At 43.8% G+C, this 21,918-nt stretch overlaps 1 protein-coding gene across 1 annotated transcript in view; it reads right to left on the bottom strand.

The window, feature by feature from the left end:
• The window catches only part of Alk (ALK receptor tyrosine kinase), a 700,602-nt gene that overhangs the window by 180,080 nt on the left and 498,604 nt on the right, over positions 1-21,918 (bottom strand). Inside the window, exon 5 of the mRNA XM_055627271.1 lies at positions 4,917-5,044. Coding sequence (XP_055483246.1) covers positions 4,917-5,044 — 128 coding nt within the window. The remainder of the gene's footprint in view (positions 1-4,916; positions 5,045-21,918) is intronic.

Here is a 21,918-nt window from a genome sequence, read left to right on the forward strand (position 1 = left end):
AATGTCAGGGACCTAGACTGCATTTGGTTGAGAAATCTGTGAGTGACTCGAACGTGGCCAAGGTCTGGGAAATCTCAGATGTGTTTATTGTAGATTCATGAAGGAGAAGGAGAATCATGATGACTGGGAACAAAATGCATTTAGGCTCACAATGGAGTCATCCACAGCTCCTTGTTTCACATGAGTGAGCCCTTTGCAGCTCTTTGTTTTCATTTTGACCAGTAGGCAGTGGTGCATCTCAAAGGCCCTTGACCAATCTAGGAAGGGTGAGGGAAATACTGAATCAAATCCTTAGAAACACCGAAATCAAAGAAGATGGAAGGACAAAGTACATTAGACTGGTCAGTAATGTAATACATCACTTTCCAAGGAAACTCTGGGTTTTTGCTCATTATACTTTCATACAGTGGAGGAGGCTGCCTAGATGCCTTCTGTCATCCTGCCAGTGGCGACCTTCCTTAGGAAGCAGCTAAGATCCAGATGGCCTCCAATCCAATTATCAGTTGTGACTGTGGGGGTAATGGCTTAATTCTCTGGTCCTCAATTTCCCCCATCCAAATAACAGACGTAATAACAATGGTACACAGCTTTCATCACTGGAGAGAGGATGAGGGAAACTAATAGAAGCACATACACAGAGCGGGGCCTGGCTGGAGGAGGCGCTAAATGAGCATTTACAGTGTGCATCGTATGAGCTCCTCAGAGCGGTGTGGATTCTGGTAAACCCATTTCAAGGAGCTGGTCCAGCTTGTTCTGTGTATGTGGGAGTCTCTCTAAAGCTGGAAGGCCTTGGGGAGTGACCTTTTCTAGGTTGTTTGCCAGCAAAAGGCTTTTTGAGAATGGCATAAAGGAGCCCATATCTGGGTGCCTCTGGAGGCTGATGTCCCTCCCAGTCATACTGAATGTATAAACTGCTCTTTCACTAGTTTTTCTGGGAAACACCAATTCCAAGCAATTTCTACTCACAGCTACCTTCTTTTGGAAATAGTCCACTGTACTGGCCTGAAGCTATAAAACAAGATCAGCATTTATTAATCAATTGATTAAACAATCTGTCAACAAGCATTTATATGACGTTTCCTATGTGCTTAGCACTGTGCTAACTGCTCCCTTGAGCAACCAATGAAATTAAGGACAATGTATTGAATCTTAAGTTAGGGTTCCCAAATGACAAATTGGGAAATGACTGCTAGATTTAGAAGGAGAAATTGAAGATCTTCCAAGCAGGATTTCAGTAGCTATCAATAACATTTCCTAAGCAAGGAAGTCCAGCACAGTTCTCGTATTATTTTCTGACATGGGAGATGATAAGGAGGTGCCTCCATCCCATCAAAAGGGCTGCAAGGAACGGGAATGCCGTGGTTTGCAGTGTGAGAAAGATGGATGATGGTCTTAGATGCTACATCTGAGCAGGGGTTCTAGGTTATCTCCATGCATGGTCCTTGGTTGGAGTATCAGTCTCAGAAAAGATCCCTGGACCCAGATTTTTTTATTTTGTTGCTCTCCTTGTGGAGCTCCTGTTCCCTCCAGGTCTTAGAGAGACTACCTTGTTGATACTCAAGTTCATATTAGTATATATAAAGGGTATAAGAAAAATAAGGCACGTGGCTTAAAAAAATGAAGTCTAATAGGTAAATTCAAGAGTCGACAACATAGCCAGGTGGTGGTGGTACACAGCTTTAATCCCAGCACTGGGGAGGCAGAGGCAGGCAAATCTCTGAGTTGGAGGCCAGCCTACAGAGTAAGCTCCAGAACAGCCAAGGCTACACAGAGAAACCCTGTCTCGAAACAAACAAGCAAACAAACAAGAGTTGGCAATGTATCACCTATGTGGGCACAGATAGACTACAAGGTGGCAGTAAGATCAATGTTCTGGTCAATTTGGTGTAGGACTTAGAGGAGCAGGAAGGAGTCGAGAAAATTCTAAAGTATCTGGTAATAAATTAAAATTCAGCATCTGTACAGTCTACAAATGCAAGAGAGTGTCAGAGATGAACCAATAGCTCTGTGATCCAATCAACTCTGGATCCAGTTTGGCTCAGTGATTTAGAGATTTTTGGCAAGTTTTTGAAACACCTGTGACTTTCAGTTTTCCTGCTTGTGAGATGAGAAATGTCCCTGCTCTATACCATCACTGTAAATCTTGTGGAAGACAGGAAGGGGAGTGGACACTTGGCCTTAGCATACACTGGTGAGTATTAACTGGGCATCTATTAAGTGTACGTACTGTGACAGATGTAAATATTTAAGGAGAAAATAGGTAAATAGGCAAGTCTTCCTGAAGACACCACAGATAGATACTGTCTCCTATGCAGGAAGAATTGTGCCCATTATCTGCCAGCCTTCCCCAGATGAGTTAAAAGAGTGGTCTTCTTCACCGGGGCCAAAACTGAGGTATAGTGTTATTTAGCTGTGTTTCTCTTTATAACTTTATCTGTGTCTCTTTATGAGGGGGATCAAGTTACAATTAGGTCCTACACTGGATACCTTGCAGACCCATCTACAGCCCTGGCTAGCAGGTTTTTCAGCCCTACCCACCTTCCAAAGACACCATTTCTTTCCCCTTCTCTCCTTCATGACCTAGCCAAAGCCATGGTCCCAGAAAACACAAGTATTTGCCTATATCATGTAGGCTTTAAGAATGTACAAAAGCAAATCCTAAACCCCCTTGATCATAAACACATGACTGAGGTTTTGAGATGTCTCTTACGTTTGAAACTTGTCAACATCATTGGAATTTGCTCATTATGGGGAGAAGGCTGAAAGTGCTCAGAACATTCTGGCACCACGGTTCTCTGCCTTCTTTTCTCATAAGTTCTATACCGGATCCTTGGCGTGCCTTGGTAGCTAATGTGTTTTCGGTGAAAAAAAAAAGTGCAGAGATCAACTGTTTCCCCATGAAGACCATCTTGTTCTTAGATTTGGAATCTCCAGACCTAGAAACAGAAAGGTGGCTAAGCCATAAGGCCCTCCACATCCTTCAGGTTTCCTGACCAAGAAGAGGCAGAAGGCGGTACCCTGCAGAGGAAATTTTCTGAATCACGAAAGATTACTGAAGCTTTTGCAAGGATGGAGAAACAGACAAGCTCTACAACAGATTCACTGCCATGCAACACAAGCCCCAGGGGAAGAAATTCCCCAGGTGATAGTGGCTTGCAAAGAAGGGACGGAACACCCCTGTACTTGGCCAAAACTCTTGGTTTGAGAATGTAAAGAGTTTTTGCAGAGCCTGTCATATTGGCGGTATTTTGCGCTGGGCCTGATATCTGGAACTTTGTTCTCAATTATCTTCTTTCTTAATGTTTTTCAAATAGGATTGTGTCATTTGTGAAAAATGACGCCTTTTCTGGGTGACATTTCTGTTAACTGGTTACATTGCAACAGAGGATGCCTTTTGAGTGAAACAGGCCCTTAAAATCTGAAAAGCCTGATGGTGTGTCCAGAGACCACCATGGATCCTTAAGTTCACAGGGTGGAAACATTCTCACACACACTCCTGGCTCAAACCACATGCTCCCTGAGTGTCACCTCACGGCACAGGTTAACCACTATTCCCACTGTAACTAGTCCAGTCTACCACAGTGTGATGAGTTCCCTTTCCCTCACGTAGAAATCAGTTTTGACTAAAACAAGAACAGTAAAAACACTCACTTGTAAATTGCTTGTAAAGCTATCAATGAATAGGGAGTCACAGCATCTGAAAGAAGAGGGAGCCACTGTCCCACCTCACAACCAAGAGGCACAAGGTTCAAATCCAGGCCTCTATACACAACAGATGACCCTCTGCTGCTCACAAACATTTTGCATAGAGAATTAAGGTCTAGAAGGGACCACAGGCTTCCTTCCTACTCATGCTCCATTCTTAGGATGCTCTGGCCACAGGTTCCTTAGTTGAGTGCCCTTCCGGGGAGCTCTGAGCAGAAACAGGGGCAGGAGCCACAGAGCAACCATGAGAGTGACTCCTTGAAAGCAGATCTGGGAAGGAACAAAGGATGCTTCTAGTAGACTGGAAACTTCTGATGAACCAACAGGTTCTCAGTCTCACCCAGCTATCGATAGTTTGTGTCAGTCTCTTTTCAATTCAGACTTGAAACAGTGCTCAATTGAATATGCATACAAAATAGCAGGTTGAAAACCAGGATAGGAAAGGCAAACCCTACAGAGGGAAGAAGAAAAGCTCATCAAAGGCCTGCAGCAACCTGAGTACTATGGTGGAGGATTACAGTTGGTTCGGTTTCCTGGAAGCAAAGGTATATTAAAAAAAAAAAAAAAGAATAAAAGCTTACCTTGAGGTAAAGTCACAATGTGGCATTTATGCAAAAGAAATTCAATGTCACAGTGGGCCTTGCCCATCAGGCTTGCACAAAAATAAGCTAAAGTTTCACATCTAACCATTTCCTGTGTTGTCTGTTAACAAGAGCCCAGATAAAACCAATGCAAATACTTAGTTGTAAATTTTGAGTCCAGAAAAAGCCAAAGAGTGATGATAATTAAGTTAGAGGGAAGGTGAATGAGGAGTAGAGATGTAGGTGAAACAAAATGACAGATGGTGGTAACTGCTAAGCTGAGCTAAGGTTTCTAGATGGGGATTTGTGTACTATGCTATTTACTTGATATCCATTTATGCTTTGTTCACAATAAAATATATTTTAGTAGTAGGAAGCACTTGTCACCAAAGACATGAAGCTAACGTATTATCTAAGGAAGGCTGCATTCCGCTTGATAAAGTTTTAAGATAAGTAGATACAACTTTATTCTGGAGTTCTTTGGAAATAGATTGCCTGGGCTATGGTGCACTGGCTAATGTTCAGAATCAGGCCCTAATCACTTCAGTCTTTGTATTCAAGCTACATACAATTATCGATACATTCGAGACAGGCTACAGAGGAGAGACAGACAAAAACAGATGCGGGTACCTTCACTGCAGTTCTTCAGGGCAAAGAAATCCACTGCAGACAAGCTCCGGTTTCCGCTGGAGATGTATTCCAGGGCCACTCGAAACGGGTTCTGTGGGCGCCCAATTCTTCCACGCAGCACTGTCCAGCTGGAGGCGTCGGAAGGCAGAGGAGGAAAGCATAAGACAACAGCAATAAGAAGCTGGCCTTATGTGCAGAGAGGGACACTTCTCTGCCGTGAGTTTAGGTATCACATTCTTAGTGGGTACCAAGAGATGGAACCGGTAAGTAGCTAGTCTCCTAGAGGAAGGACACCCATACGAGAGATTACCTGGCAGTAGAGCCAAGGAACGGCCTCCGAAAGTTTACCGGCCTATCCATAATTATCTCTTTGAAACAACACTTGGTTTGGGCGTGTTATCTGCTTCCAAAGTCTCATAATCTTCAGGCTGGCTGTGCGGTTACTTATGGGAAGCTAGTGAGGCCTATTTATTTACTGCAGCAAAATTAAAGTGCACTGAAGCATGTACTTGGGAGTATAAGGTATCTAAGATTGACATGGACTTTGAGAAACAGTGAAAGCAGCAGAAGATGGAAGCAGGTTGGATGGGGAGCTCTGCATCGGCCTGTGATCTCAGAGGCTGGTGCTGCCAGAGAGCGGAGGACCAGCTAAAGGAGGATTCTTACACTGTGCTCTCACGCTATGAACCTCTTGGGGTAGCCTCCTGTCACTTACTGGAACATCCAATTTCATTGACTCAGATATAATCACAGTATACACACACATATTATATATATATATATGAATGAGGGAGAGAGGAGTAAGGGAAGTCGAGAATATATGTTAATTTATAATTGTATATTTAAACAATATTCTGTGATGAATAGAAATTACTTTAAAAACACTTATATTGAGATATAATTACTTTCACTGAAAGTATATAATTTGATAAATGAAAGTGTATAAATTAGAGGTTTTTGACTTGGGTGTATAACGATGAGATCATATTACAATAGTCTATGTCTTTTCACTACCAGGTTGAGCTGAAGTATAGTAACATAAATGGCAAGGAATCAGTGGGGGGATGACTAATTTTTTTTCTTTTAACCCCTCACGCGAGAATATAAAGCGATGCTCACTGTCAAAATAATGAAATGAAACAAATTAAACTTCCAGCGGTTCAGAAAATTCAAATAACAGAAGGCGTCCACTGTCTGGAGACGGGCATCCTCACTACCTCAGTGTACAGCCTCAGCTGTCATTTTACACACCTGGCACCACCCTACCTGTCTGTGACTGTCCGTTCCCACTCCATGCACGCCTGAGGGCAATAAGCACATGAGTGACATTATCATTCGCCAATTGCATTTTTAAGGACGTGGGCATCACTTCTGCTTTCTTCTCTGTCGTGATGGTGTGAAGCTACCCCGTGCAGTTGCCTAAATGGCTGCCATCAAGGTCAAAGCGTATTCTCCATCCACCTGAGTGAGGCTGGGGGTCCGTTTCTGCTTTACTTACTAATAGCCTACTCTGCCCCTTCTTTCATGCCTTTGATTTTTCTTTTACATGTGTGTCTGTGTCTCTGTGGATGCATGTAGGGGCATGTAGGTGTGTGTGTATAGGTCAGAGGTCGACACTGGGCATCTTCCTTTTTTCTTTTTTTAATTAAATTTTTATTTTTTAATATTAGTTAGTTTATTAACTTTGTATCCCAGTTATAGCCCACTCCCTCATTCCTTCCCAATCCTACCCTCCCTCCCTCATCTCCTCCCTGCCCCTTTCCAAGTCCACTGATAGGGGAGGACCTCCTTCCCTTCCATCTGACCCTAGCTTATCAGGTATCTTCAGGACTGGCTGCAAAGTCCTCTTCTGTGGCCTAGCAAGGCAAATAGTCCCTGTTCCCCTTACAAGGGAAACACTTGGATACTGGGCTACCATGGGCTACATCTGTAAAGCAAAAGACAATGTCGTCAGAACAAAACGACAGCCTACAGACTGAGAAAGGCTCTTCACCAACCCTATATCTGACAGAGGGCTGATATACAGAATATATAAAGAACTAAAGATGTTAAAAAGCAATAAATCAAGCAATCCAATTAAAAAATGGGGTATGGAGCTAAACAGAGAATTCTCTGTAGAAAAATATAAAATGGCAGAGAAATACTTAAAGAGATGCTCAACGTCCTTAACCATCAGAGAGATACAAATCAAAACAACCCTGAGATTTCATCTTACACCCATCAGAATGGCTAAGATCAAAAACTCAAGTGACAATACATGCTGGGCATCTTCCTTAAACATGCTTTACCTTCTTTTTTCTTTTTTTAATGAAAATTTTATTATATATATATTAATTACAGTTTATTCATTTTGTATCTCAGCTGTAGTCCCTCTCTCATTCCCTCCCCATCCCACCCATCCTCCCTCAGCTCCTCCCATGCCCCTCTCCAAGTCCACTGATAGGGGAAGTCCTCCTTTTCTTCCATCTGACCCTAGCTGATCAGGTCTGATCCGGACTGATTGCATTGTTTTCCTCTGTGGCCTGGCAAGGCTGCTCCCCTTTCAGAGGGAGGTGATCAAAGAGCCAACCACTGAGTTCATGTCAGAGACAGTCCCTTTTCCCCTCACTAGAGAACCCACTTGGAGACTGAGCTGCCCTGGGCTACATCTGAGCAGGGGTCCTAGGTAATATCCATGAATGGTCCTTGGTTGGAATATCAGTCTCAGAAAAGACCATTGTGCCTAGATTTTTTGGTTCTGTTGCTCTACTTGTGGAGCTCCTGTTCCCTCCAGGTCTTTCTATCTCCCCCTTCTTTCATAAGATTGCCTGCATTCTATCCAAAGTTTGGCTATGAGTCTCAGCTTTGATAGCCTGCTGGGTGGAGGCCCTTTGATACCCTGCCTTTCAGAGGCTCTCTGTGGTAGGTTCCTGTCCTGTTCCCTGTTTTCTCCTTCTTCTGATGTCTGTCTCATTTGCCTTTCTGAATGAAGATTGACCATCTTACCCAAGTTCCTCTTTCCTGATTAGCCTCCTTAGGTATATAGATTTTAATATGATTATCCTATATTATATGTCTAATATCCACTTATAAGTGAGTATATACCATGTGTGTCTTTCTGCTTCTGGGATACCTCACTCAGGATGATCTTTTCTAGATCCCACCATTTGTCTGCAAATTTCATGATATCTTTGTTTTAAATTGCTGAGTAGTGTTCCATTGTGTAAATGTACCCCAATTTCAGTATCCATTCCTCCACTGAGGGACATCTTACTTCTTAAGACAGGGCTTGTCACTGAACCTAGACTTGGGCTAGATTGCCAGGGCAGCTGTGTGCCTCTGATCCTAAGAGCTGAAGTTGCACGCAGGCCCTTAGGTTTTCATAGGAGGCATTTTGCCATCTGAGCCATTTCCCAGCCCTGCAATGGTTCACTTTTGGTGATAATGGTATTGCTTGAGGCACCATTGACCCTTCTCAGAGGTGTTTCCCAAGTGGCAGTTTTATGTCTTGGGTTCCTACTAGGCAGGGTTGTGGGGCATGAAGTGGATGTCTGCTGAATGAAGTGGGGACTTTGGTTCCATCTCTATGCTTTTCTGTAGTTAATTCAGATTGCTAGAGTTGAGTCTTCAGCCATTTAATAAAAGTGTATTAAGTTTCCCCACAATAGATGCTGTAGAAGGGATTATTGCTGCTGTAAAGCTTGTTCTCAGTTACGGTACCCAGCAGGGTTTCCATCCCAAATAAAACTGGTGCAATTGAATAAGGAAAAGGAGGCTTTTCAGCTTAAATGTAGAACTGTCAAAGGAAGAAATATTTGAAAAGAAAATGTAACAAGGAGTTCTTAAGGAAAAGAAAAACAAATGAACAGAGAATGCAGAATTTGTCATGTTTTTCTGAAGCATAAAGGGTTATAGTTTTAAGGAAAGGTGGTCTTGAAAGGTGTGAGTATTCTCGTATTCTGCCCAAATCTTGGCTCTCCGTTCTGAGGAATGATGGATTTTAATTCCAGGTACACAGTGGCCCTTGACAATGATTTCCACTTCAGTATTGGCGCTCGCCCTCTGGATAAATGTGTCAGGAGTTTTAGGAATTAGTTTCTGAGTTACAGATGCAATAACTTTTGCCTGAAATTCTCTGGCCTCTCATAGTTTACTGCCGAAACTTTAATAACTTTCAGAGTAGTTGCCAAACATGTACTTTATATCCAGGGAAGCTGGGACTGGGAAAGGGCAAGCTTGTACCTCGGGTCAGATCTGTTTAAGAGACAGCCCACAAGCCCAGTGAAAACCAGATCTGCGCACTCTACTCTCCCTGCTCCATCTTTGCCTACTTCCCAGCGGTCAGAAAACTGGCTCACTATAGCCCTACTTTCCATGTTTTGACTGTTGGCAACTCAATTTATGCTCAAAAGGGAAAGGTTGTATTCTGACCTAGAACTTTCTAGAAACAGATGTGCAACTGTATCCATGTGCTGGGGATTGGTGACATTCTAGCACGGGTGCTACAATCAATCAATATGACAGTGTGGGCGTCCACCTGGACTTCAGGAAGCCAGAAGGATTGCATGGACAGCCTGTCACAATCCATTATCTCCTACACGTCTCTCTGGAGCTCTCCAGTTCCCCATTCTGCCTCTGCCTCTCATTTTCCTGATGACTTTGTATGAGACATTTTTCTGAAAATGTCTAAAATTTTGCATGTTTTTCTAACAATTTTATTCTCAAGCAGAGAAAATGTCTCTAATTTTGCATGGCTTATTTGTTGTTGCTGTTGAGGAAAACCCTGACTATAGACTTTTGCTTAGTGATTGCAACATGATAAATAAATTAGAAGCTATCAAAGGAACCTCTAAATCAATCAATCAAATAAACAAACAAAAAATCCAGGAAGGTTGTTTTGAATACCAAGGTCTATTTCTAACCTGGCAGAGAGAAGTTTTTGATTCTGGGCTTGGGCCTTGCTTTGACTTGGACAATTTTTCACACCTCCTTATGTTTAAGTTTCTTCATTAGCAAATGTAGCCATTGAGATGAAAGTTCCCTATGAGAGTCTTAATTGACTGGTGTTATACATTTTCAGCATTTTACAGGACATCTAGTGATACATTTTAAGAAAACCCTGGAAGCTGCAACTAACAAATGATATCTCCTAGAGTTTGGGTAAAAGTGATCAGTCTTCAATCACAGATCTAGTTACACAAAAAGGCTCTGTCTTACTCTTTCAGGGAATGGAGACTTGATAAAGGTCATACTTTGAGTTTGTCACAAATAAAATATGGTTTTGCTTCCTGAGAATCAGTGACAACATGGCCTATGGATCGATCTGCCCAGTCACTTGCATTTCCATCACTAAGATCACAGAGACAGGGAAGGTTGTATGTACTTGGTATTGCTAGAGGAAGCACTGGCAGGCTTTTTTAGAGACTAGACACTGGACAGGCACTGGGATGAGAAGTTCGTAGGAAAAAAATACTAAAAAGATCTGATATAAAAATTAAAGGACTTTCTCGGGTTCCCAATGTTCTCAACCAGTCCATACATTAAAGAAAACTGTCTGGCACCATCTGCTGTAGGCAAGTTGCTGATGAGACTGAAGGATTGGCAGTCATGATTTCAGAATGTGAAGGCACCAATTCCCTTTAGTCCCGAATGGAGGAACATTTTACGGTAGCTTGTGAGGACCATGGATAGTGTTGACAAGACAAAGAATGTGCCTTCTTTGCTTTTGTGCAGTGTCCCAGTGTGCATGACAGCAACATCAGGCTGCCTCAAAAGAGGCAGCTCTCAAATCCTCCAACAAGCTTTTCATAAGAAATGAGATGGTTTTTGACTGCTGCAATGTGGGAAGTGGGGCCTAGACTCATTTCTCAACTTCACAGCCTATTACTGCTTATGCCACCTTTAGTGATTTAATTTCTATGGGTTTCACTTTCCTAACTTTTAAGATATGGGTCATACAAATGAATTCAGGGTCATCATGGGATATTGAGCAAGACCCCATCTCAACCAACTTACCACCCACCCACCCAACTAACCAGTCAACCAATTAACCACTTAATTGGTTAACTGGTTAACCGCTTAACCAACCATCTATCTATCCATCCATCCATCCATCCATCCCTCCCTCCAACCAACAATCCAATTAACCCATCTACCCCATATAACCAACTTAAGGTGTAGGCCATAATGCCTGCCTTGCTAGATTATATTGGACATCTGTGAGAAAGCCTCAGACAAAGTAGCAAGATAAATTCTTATCACACATTAGGTCCTCAGCAAGGGATTTATTCTTACAGAAGACCTCAGCTTTCTCTGTGGAATCATACTGGTCCAAGTAAACATTTACAGCTCAACTTCTTAATGATATGCAAGAGTGTTACGTAGGATGGTAGATAAAAGAGGGTGAGGGAAGCACTTAGGATTTCTGAATTCATACCCACTGTACTTGTCTAAAAAAGAAAAATGAAAGTGGGTCCTCACAGGGCAAACACAACTCTAAGAAATTATGTCAGAACATCCCTACAAGAAGACATGTTATTTTTAGATTGTGATTCCCAGACCAACCATCTTCTCAGAACTGAACAAAAGGTCCCTCCACATTTCAGATAAACCTCTCTTTTATCTCTGTAGCTTCCTGCAACCCAGAAGAAGATTCTTGCTGCCTACTTCACACTTAAATTTGTTGAGGTGCCACCCATACTTCAGGTCTTATGGGTACATTGCTACATATTAAAGGTTTTTATTATTATTATTATTTTGGGGGCTACTAAGAGTTTAGAATTTATCTTGAATTTGAGTAGCTTACATACTGGTGAGAACAAAATCTATACGAAAGTTTGTAATGAGCCACAGGGCATGGAGTTAACGGAGTAGTGTACAGGTACCAGGTGTTCCATGGTGGGCAAAGTGACAGCTCAGACTGGCTGCTGATCATAACAGGAATCACTTGAGGCTGGGTTGTGAAAACCAGGCAGCATTTGGGGGATGGTGAATGGTGAATGTAGACTAGTCTGAATACCCAGGCAGAAGTTGAACAGAGAGAATATGTTCTGAATGCACAGTGGTCCTGTCTGGTGAGAGGAAATATTTTTCTTCAAACTCCACAGAGGGGGGTGGTGATGCATGTGTCTCACTTCTCTGCCTTCTCACTGACTGCTGAGACAATGGATCCTTCACCATTGTGTCTTAAGTAACATGGATGCTCAGCCAATATTTGCTGAAGGAGAGGAGAAACAATCAAACATATTTCTATTAAATCTGACAATATTCTGACATTCTTGGGCAGAAATTATGTGGTAGTAGAGCTGAATGAATCTAAAAATTCATGTCCACTCACTAACAATAACCATCACCTGTCTGGGTGATAATGATGAGGGGGCACCAAAGGATGGAGGGTGGCGGGGCAGGGTGATGCAGGGAGGGGTCAGGACATAAAATCACATGGTTCATCAAGTAACCCATAGTAGCTGCATTTGCTGAAAGCCAATAAGAAGGAATCAGAGAATTATACAATTCTACCTGGGGGCACTTCCCGAGTTCTCAAAGAGAGAAAAAAATCCCATCCTGTGTACTAATGCTCTCTACCTTCCAGGTCGAGTCAACATGTACATTACCTGCAACAGCAACGCTAGTCTCAGTGGCAGCACTGATATGAGGATAAACAATGCCATTAGCATCCGTTGAAAGTCACAGCTCCGACACACATGGTAGAGTAATTCAGTCTCTAAGAACATCGTCTTATCTGCCCTTCTAAACTCCGTGAGGTTAAAACAGTCTACTCAGATCTTTATTTCAATCTCTAGCCCTGGAAAATAAGGCTGGGGGAGCGAAGCTTTAAGACACAGCCATCTTCATGTTCTGCACTGGCCCCGAGAGCGATGCTGTTAGGTGGTAATGAGCCCTCTAGCTGGGAGAGACAAAGTTATGAACTGGGTTGGGAATGGCAAAAGTAACATGAATCAGACCAGTGGCTGAACCCCCATCACACAGACCGCGGTGGTGTGGTTAAGGTTATGAAGGGCAACCCTGTCACAGTCCAGACTGCAGTGCTGACATTCTTCTACGGTGTCTTTGCTCAGACCCTCTCTGACAAGGGTTCAGCTCAGCTGTGAACGTGTGAAGACGTGAAGGAAACAAGGAGCTGAGCCAGTGGGAGCTTGTCTAGACCAATACGGGAGGAAAGGACACCAGCTGAAGCTCTCCCCTCATCTCATCCGACTGGAAATACACGCATACATTTCAGTTTTCCCTTAAAATATACTACGTGATCATTTTGTAGCGAGTAAAAACTATTCAGAACAACTTAATATTTTCCCCCTTAAGTCAGCTTGCATTAGAGAATGGGGGGGGGGGGATGTGAGGAGGAAAATGTCCGATCAGTGTACGGTCTAGTATGAAGTCTTTTGTTGCTTACTTGTTTTCTCTAGTAATATCATGGGTGTGGCATGAGGTCTTTCATATAAGCAGCCTTAGTTTTGTTATTTGCTTGTTCTTTGCTATGTTCGAGAACTTAGCTGAGGGAGCTGAGGCAATGGTTCAATTGATAAAGTGCTTGTCTGAGGACCTGAGTTTGGATCTCCAGCACCCACATAAAAGCAAGGGGCTGTGGTGTCTGTGTGTAACCTTAGTGCTGGGTGGGGGTAGAGAAATTGGAGATCTATGGATCCCTGAAGCTCACTGTTAGGCAGTCAGGCCCAATCAGCAAGTGAGAGAAGCTGTCCCTAAAAATAAAGTGGAGAGCAGCTGAGGAAGACATGTGAAATTGACTTCTGACCTCATATACATAAGCACATGTATACATGTATACATGCACCTGAAATATGTACATGCATGCACACATTCATAACACACACACACATACACAGAGAAAGAGAAAGAGAGAGAGAGAGAGAGAGAGAGAGAGAGAGAGAGAAGAAAGGGAGAGGAGAGAAGAAAAAGACCCCTTGGCCTTCTTGGCCTCTTTTAGTTTCTTTTAATTATTTTTGCCTCCTTCCTCCCTTCTAGCCCTGCCTCTGTCCCTTCTTGTTTCTCTTCGTTTTCCCTTTCTTTCTTCCCTTTCTTCTCTTCTTTTTCCCCTCTTCTCTTCCCTTCTCTCTTTTCTTCTCTCCTCTCCCTTTCTTCCCTCCTTCATATGCTTTCCATTTTCTACCTTTCTTTGAGAAAAATATATTGCTTAGAACAAAAACTTTGGAGCCAGCCTTTCTGATTTATAATCTCATTTCTATCTCTTACTGGCCATGTGACCTCAGGCCAGCTACCTAACCTCTCTGCTTTGGAATTTCCTAGTTGCAATTGTAAGGGAAACTTGTAATAAAAGTTTTCTTAACTGGTCACCATGTATTCCACTTCTGCATTCAGCAAAAGTCCCCTGAATGCTACACGCAAAGTTACTAATGTTTAAGTAGTTGTCAGGACCCAGCCCTCCCACCTCTGCTCACATCACTTGAGTTATACCCACTGAGCATCAGTTATATCTGTCCAGACCTGTTGAAACTTGCTCATGCAGGTTAACTCATTAAGCTGGTGCAACAGACAGTGGAAAACTTTGGAAATACTGGCTAAGCCACTACAAATATTGCTGTCAAATTAGGTCTGAATAGAGTAACATAAAAGATCAGAGGGAAATGTTTAAACTCCAGAGATCTTCAAAAGTGCTTTAAAATGGTTTCCTCTTTGGAGAAACCGAGGCTGAGCATCACAGATGAAAGAAGGGGGCCCTAATGTGACCGATGGGAAAAATAATATGGAGGTCTAGTCACGGAATACCCTGAAAGCAAAGGCCTTGCACCAAACAGTGGGGCTATTAGCATGCATTTGTTCCTTATTAACTGAAATAAGACATTTCAGGTTGAAGCCTGATTCCTAAGCAAGTATGCATATCCATCTCATGATCTAGAAGCAGCTCTCCTATACCCTGATTTGTGTAAAGCAGTACATGGAAGATTCAGAACTGAGTCTTCCCTTAACTAGAAATGAAGGGATGATGACCACCCAGACAAAACAAACGGGAGAGAGAAAATGTCAGGCTGAGAATAGTGGCCCTGATCCTGAAGCCCTTCTTCCTCTGAATTTTGAATTAGGTTTCAAACAGGTCTGTATCCTTCAGATCCTTCTGCATCTGTTGATGCTCCCATGGGTGCTGCAGGCCTGGGTGAGGCTCAGCTGGATTTGGGGCTAGAGTGTGAGGGGACAATGTGTCGTTCTGCACTGGTATCTTAGAAATGACAGAGCGAGAAGGACCCATAAAGGTTCCCACTTTACAAAAGCAAACGGCAATCTTTCTGGCAGGGTGGGTGGTAGATTTTCTTGATTAGAGTCATGTGTGATCATCTTCTTTTGCTTTTTGAATTCTTTCTCCAAGGGGGTGTGGCCATGCCATACAGCTGTGGCCAGCGGGAACCTGCTCTTTAACACCATGAATTCTTTTCAAGTGTAAGCCAGATCAGTTCTGGTTCCTGCAGTTTGCTTTCATATATGGAAAGAGATGAAGACAGCCTTGAAATATCAAGTGTCATTTCTGTAGATTTCCCTCCATCAGTATAGTTTTCCTCTGTCTTGAACCCTGAGTCCTGAGTGGGGTCATAGCTGAAGCAGCCATCCTGGGCCATCACCTCACCACCTCACCACCTCGCAGCTCTTTTCCCAGCATTCCCAGCTTCAGAACTGTATTGCCACATGCTTTGTGAACACTCAGAAGCCCAGCTTGCTCCCCAGAGAGGCAGCCTAAATGTCATTCGATGTGTTAACAGATTGATTGGTCTGAGAAAGAATTCAAGCCCCTGAGCCAAACAAAATGCTGATGCCTTGGCCCAGAGGATCCATGTCAGTCATAAATTTCTGGCTGAGTCAAGCCAGCGTACTGAAACTTTATATGGTAGGTGGGCCTGGCTATGAACTGTGGTTCCCACAGGCAAAATCTGGGACTGGAATCAGTGGTCAGCCATGGAAGGGCAAGGGGGTCTGGAGGATATTAGGAAAGAGGAGCCTGCAGACTTGTACTGAACCATCCGAACTGATGTTGCATTTTGCAAGCTGTGCCCATTTTGCTCCTTTGATGGGATGGCCATCTAGGAATGCAGAGACAGTTGACACCAGTTTTGATGAACAGAAGGATCCTCGAGCCCCTTGGTGCTGTGATGAGGTCTACTACACAGAACAGATGATAAGTATCACAGACAATGATGTCACAGCAGGGTTGAGAGGTTCCAAGTCTGGCTTTTGAGTTTTGGCTGTTACCACGTCTAATCCTCTTAGTAGCCCAGCTCCATCATAAAATGAGCTGTTTCCCAAAGGCTGAACTGGAGGGCTATATCAGCCTCTAGTCTGCAGCCATTTTATAACTGGCATCTGGGAAACTCGTGAAACTCAGACATAACCAGGGCTCTCCAGCCCTTAGTCCTGTCCATGGCTTCCTGCACACGTCAAGGAGGGAGCTTTATGCCTCTGTCCTTCCTGCCAGTGTTGTTCTCTGTATCTAAAGCCCTCTTTCTACCATTTTGCCTACTGAGTTGCTCTTCACTTACCAAGGCTAACCCTGATGTCATGGTAGGCATACAGTTCCCAGGTTGGACCAGGTAACTGTTAGAAGGAAAAGTGGCAGGAGGAGCTGAATTCCACCTGGAAATCTTGGAAATGCTTCTTGAAGGTGGTGCCATTTGTAATGATGGCCTGATTTGTCTCTTTAGAGAGGGCAGGAAAGGTGGTGCTATTTGTTGAATTGTGTCCCAGTGCCCCCAATACTGATTGAAATCTTGAAATCAGCTGCTCCCTCTGGAGCCTTAAAGCCCAAAGCAAACCCTTCTTCCAATAAGTTGCTTTCGTCGATGGCATTTTATCCTAGCAACAGAGAAGCAGCTGGCACACTCTAAGCAGCACACTGCGTTTCCCTACGCACTTGCCTCTGACTCTCAGGTGAACCGAATCCAAGGGAGGCTCCTCTGTACAGTGACCTCAGGAGGTCCTTGCTTGTGACTGACAGGTAGGGGATGAGTGTCAGTCTTCTCCTTACTGTGATGAAAACAACTGAAGAGAGCACAACATTCTGTCAGCTCACAGGTCCAGGACGTGGTGCATCACGGTAGAGGAAGCCAAGGGAAATGAACGACCAGCTGGTCACAGTGTCTCTCAGGCAGAAAGCAGATCATACAGAATGGCAGTGCTTAGCTACCAGCTTTCTCCTTTTCTGTCAGTCTGAGACTCTGGCCCTTCAGAATGGCTCTGTCTACGTATTTACAGTGGATTTCCCCACCTCAATTAACCTCATCCCAAAAATTTCTCATCACTATGCCCAGAGACTTGTCACCTACTGATTTTAGAGCCTGTTAACGTGACAACCAAACTTGCCCACTCCACTCAGGCGCCACTGGTGCCTTAGACTTACGTAGGAGCTCACACCTTTAAGCTATGCTTGAAGCAACCAGTGGAGTGTGGGCTTTAGGCTTCTAGGGTGTTATCCAAGTGGGAGATTTTTATAGAACAGCAAACAACTGCTTGAGATTGTGATTTACCTGGGAGTCAATTTCTGGGCTGAAACTGCCTCCACCAATTTTCATCTGACTTCAGATTAACTCAAAATATGACCTGAGACTTTTAAGAAACACGGAGCCTGTACTACAAGAGAAGGCACTTGAGGGAGGAGCAGAGCTAGGCTGGCTTAGGTGGGAATGCTCAGGCACAAGGCCACTTCACTTTCCATCTTCTGAGTGCAAGAGGACTTTGAGTACTCACAGTAAGAAATCTCTGAATATTCAGCATCTTTTGACCCTGGGCCTGACCTTGGAAGCCAGAACTTGACATTTTACATAAGGAGCTAGCTTCTGGGTTTTGGCTGGGTCAGTCCTTCAGCTTGGAAAAAAGTCACCCATGAAATGGCGTATCCTATCTTCCTCCACTTGCTTCCCACGAGATGTATACAGAGTGTTTGATACTGCTTAGATACTCACTGCCTATAAATGTCACGACTGCAGCCACTGAGCTGGCAATGCAGCATTGTGAAGAAAAAAAATCTAAGCAGAAAACGCCAAAGAGCCCATGATAAGTAGCTTCCGAGGGTGAAGTTGCCATGAGGTCTACAGTGTTTTCGAAAGTACAGCCTGGGAGTTTCCTGTGTCCAGAGCTGACTCTTATTCGGGAGATAAAAGAGATACAGTTGTAGATGGGGACGGGAGGACCAGGGTGGAGCTTGAATAAGTGTGCCCACATACTCTTGTCAGCATGGTGTTAAGTAGTAAAATGTAATATCTTATATTAATAAATGTAAGCAGCCATGTTGACAGTGCCCCAGTGACCCATCTTGCATGCCCTGGGGCAACTGCATTCCATCTGAAGATGCCCTAGCCTACCCATTGCCAAGGAATCCAGATTCTTGGGAGAGGTAGATGATCTTCTTTTTGGGTCCATTCCATTACTCACCCAGGCTGTCTTTTCCTCTTGGCTATATCTACCCTATGGTGGGACTGGCTCATTAATACATGCCTCCTCTGAGACTTGTGTTTTTCCCCTTTCACTCATTCATCTCTCCTGCCCCACCCCAATATAATACAATGTATCCCATCATACTTGCTTCCCATTCCTCCCAGGTCCACTCTTCCACCATTGTGCCCCTTCACCAAAAAGAAAGAAAGAAAAAAGAAAAAACCCATCAAGTCCAATTTGTCTTTCCACCATAATCACTGGAGCATGGTTGAACTCCCAGTGGCCAGCTCCTTAAGGATAACTAAGTCCTTCTACACCTCTCTGCCAGAAGCCTATGAAGAGCTACACTTCAGCATCTTTATCACAATATTTAAGGACTTTCTGTAATGGCTTCCTGTCTGGACTCTTTTTGTGGGGGAAGGTTTAGTCTCTTTAGTGGCACCCTCTTTTCTGCATCCTGATCTCTGTCCCTCAACCAGCTCACTGTCTCCCAGCAGATGTTTTGGGCCTATGATTCAGCCTTCTTAGTAATCTGGAGCTACACATTTCTGCCGCACAAATTGCTGACACCAGATACAAAGCACCTAGCGCATCTTGGTGGTGGTGTTGCTAGCTAGTCCCACCCTCAGCATCCTGTGTGTGCCCCTTTCGATGCACCATGAACAGCTTGCTCTCTGGGGAGCAAAGCAACAGCTTGTCTTCTGCTCCTGTATGCCAAGGCAGCCTATAGCAGGCTGTTGCTATGTCCGTACCCTTTCCTGTCCTTGGTACCTGTGTTGGTGTGAAGTCCCTTTCCAATATCCCATAGTTTCCTCAGGAAGTACCTGCTTTCTTCATCTCAAGACATCACAGCGAGGTATCTCTCTCCTCCCACCCCAGTCTCTAGCATCATTGTCCTTTATTATTTCCCATGGATAGATTTCTGGTATGCATTTGCATGCTCACAGACATGTACAGCTTTTACAACAAGCATGTATATCCTAATCCATCTGTTTATTGCTTCCTATAAGGCATTGGGAGTGTGGAGGTGGATGGGAGCATGTTCTCCAAACACAACTGCTGGAGAAGACAAACCTTTCCTGAGAATCCAGCATAGACCTGGTATCTTCTACCTACATGGCCGTAGCTTCCATGTTGGTCTCCAAATGGAGGTGACACAAGTTGAGTACTCAGACTGCCCATGTCCCGGGAGGCCTCTGTGTAGAAATAATTGAAGCCTTTTAACTGAGGTGTCTAAGAGAACGATTAAAAGGGAATTGCAATTATTGAGCCCAGAGGTAAAATTTCAGAACTGGCCCATAAATCCTAGTCTGACATGAAATTTAAAACTCCCCAATGGTCTTCAGTGCCATATTAAAAGGATTTTAATGCTAAGAAGTAGAAATAATGAATGATAATCAGGGTATTGTCTCTGAGTGCAGGAGCAGCTGTGGGGGCCAGGATGATGGAGCAGTGCAGGTCAGCATCAGGTTGTGTTCCGACATCATTCACTACACAAGAGACCAGCGAAGGAGGGAGAGGTGGACTCGGTAGGTGGAAGCCTAGTGACAGGCTGGCTGGACTACTCCCCAGTGAACTCTAAGCCCGAGTTCTGTCAAAATCCAGAGGCAGAGTCTGTGGCTGGTACATGGACCTTCGGTAGGGAGCAGGGTAAAGGACTCAGAGTCTGTGGGTATCTGATTCTTTTGGCCCATGGCATCTTGTGAATTTCTGGAGGTCAGCCTCCTCGGAGACTTGAGGACACTCATGGAGAAGAAGCAGTCTCTCCTGGGGAAAAATCCAAACTCAAAAGTTGGCTCCTTCACTGGTGAGGTGGCTTGGGACAAACCGCCTCCATCTCTTAGCGCCTGGTACCACTATTGTATTAGCTCTATGTGCCTAGGAAAGACTGACAAGGCAGGATAACCAGGGGAGTGCATTGAAAACATGAATGATAACACGTTTCTATTGTTTTGACATCCATTTTTTTTTATTTAGGTGTAGCCATTCTCCCATGGGTATATTTAACCTCTTTTTCTTTAGAGTTTCGTGGCAAAATCTAGCTAGATGAATTCTTGAAGCTCCTGGGTGCTAGGATGATGGTCTGACCAGTGCAGAAAATGCTCAGATCATTCCTCTCTGGGATTTGGACTCTGTGCCTGCAGGCTCTTACAGCATTATCGTTCCCAGCAGCCTCAACCCACCATCGCTTTATATCACATGGGAACATTTAAAATCTCTCTCCTCTCTGCCCCCTAACTGTTTCCATACCAACAGCTACCAAGCTGGATGTTATAGTTCCTGTGGCGTATGGTTCACAGCAACTAGTAATTTTGACCCCGAGTGCAGGACTATGACACTTCCTGTGGCAATTTTTAACTGTTGTGGCTTCCACAGTATGATTCTGTCATCTGTAGGATAGCTCTCCTGACAGCTTTGCGTTCCCAGAAGACTTTGCCTCCGATGAAATGTGATGCTGTGCAGACAGCTTCCAACCCTGGGCCTGCAACTCAGAAGGTACTGATCAAGTGTTAGATGCTGTCTCTGCTGTGATCTCAGGAAGACTCTGAAGCCACAAAGAGCCCAAAGCCAAGAGTTCTTTCATGTTTTTGTTAGAGATTCCTTCTAAACGGATAGACTCAGTCACTCTGCCTCTTTGCATAAAAGTGTTCAATTTGTCAAGGACACATCCATCAGAATATTGAGGAGAAGACTGCCGAATAAATACCTCAATCAATATTCTGTATCTGTCTCATTCTCCTATCCCAGTTAGCTCATGACTGGGTTTTTTTTTTGTTTTTTGTTTTTTTTGTTTTTTTTGAAAGAGGGTGTTACTTTATGGTATGGACTGGCTTGGAACTCACTTTGTACTTTCAAAAGCACAGCAATTCTCCTGCCTCAGACTTCTAGTGCTGGGGTTAGATGTGAGTCACCAGCTACAACTGTTTTAAAAATGTTATATTTACATTTGGTTATTTGTTTGTTTATCTATTTGTGTCTGTGTATGTGTGCACATGCGCACACAGCACGATACATATTCAGAGGTCAGAGGACAATCTGTGGGAGTTGGTTGTCTTCATTTACCATGTGGATTCCAGGGATGGAACTCAGGACATAACTCAAGACATAAGTTCGTAAAAAGTGCCTGTACCCACTGAACCATGTCACCAGCCCAAGCCCAACTTCTGAAGATCCTCTAGAGTAGTGGTTGTCAACCTGTGGGTTGTGACTCTTTTGGGGGTTGACACAGGTGGCACATGTCAGATATTTGCATTATGATTCATTACAGTTATGAAGTAGCCACAGAAGTAATTTTATGGTTGGGGGTCACCACAACATGAGGAACTGTTTGGGCTGATTGTTCATGGGTACGCTGTCCATCATGGGAGACAGGCATGATAGCAGGCAGCCTGCTCACATCTGGGCCGATCAGAAAGTGGAAAGAGGTGGTTGCTAGCCCACAGCTGTTTTATTCCTTTCCCTCAATTTTTCAGCCCAGGACCCTAAGCCTTGGATGCCCATGCCCACACCCAGGGGTAAAACTCAGGTAAAAACTCACAGGAAATACTTCCACAAGCATACCAAAAGGTGTATCTTACTAATGCCCTTGTTGTCTTGCAAGCTGATCAAG

Source organism: Psammomys obesus, unplaced genomic scaffold (genome assembly GCF_907164565.1).
Source record: "Psammomys obesus unplaced genomic scaffold, mPsaObe1.curated_primary_1811, whole genome shotgun sequence".
Lineage (NCBI taxonomy): Eukaryota > Metazoa > Chordata > Mammalia > Rodentia > Muridae > Psammomys > Psammomys obesus.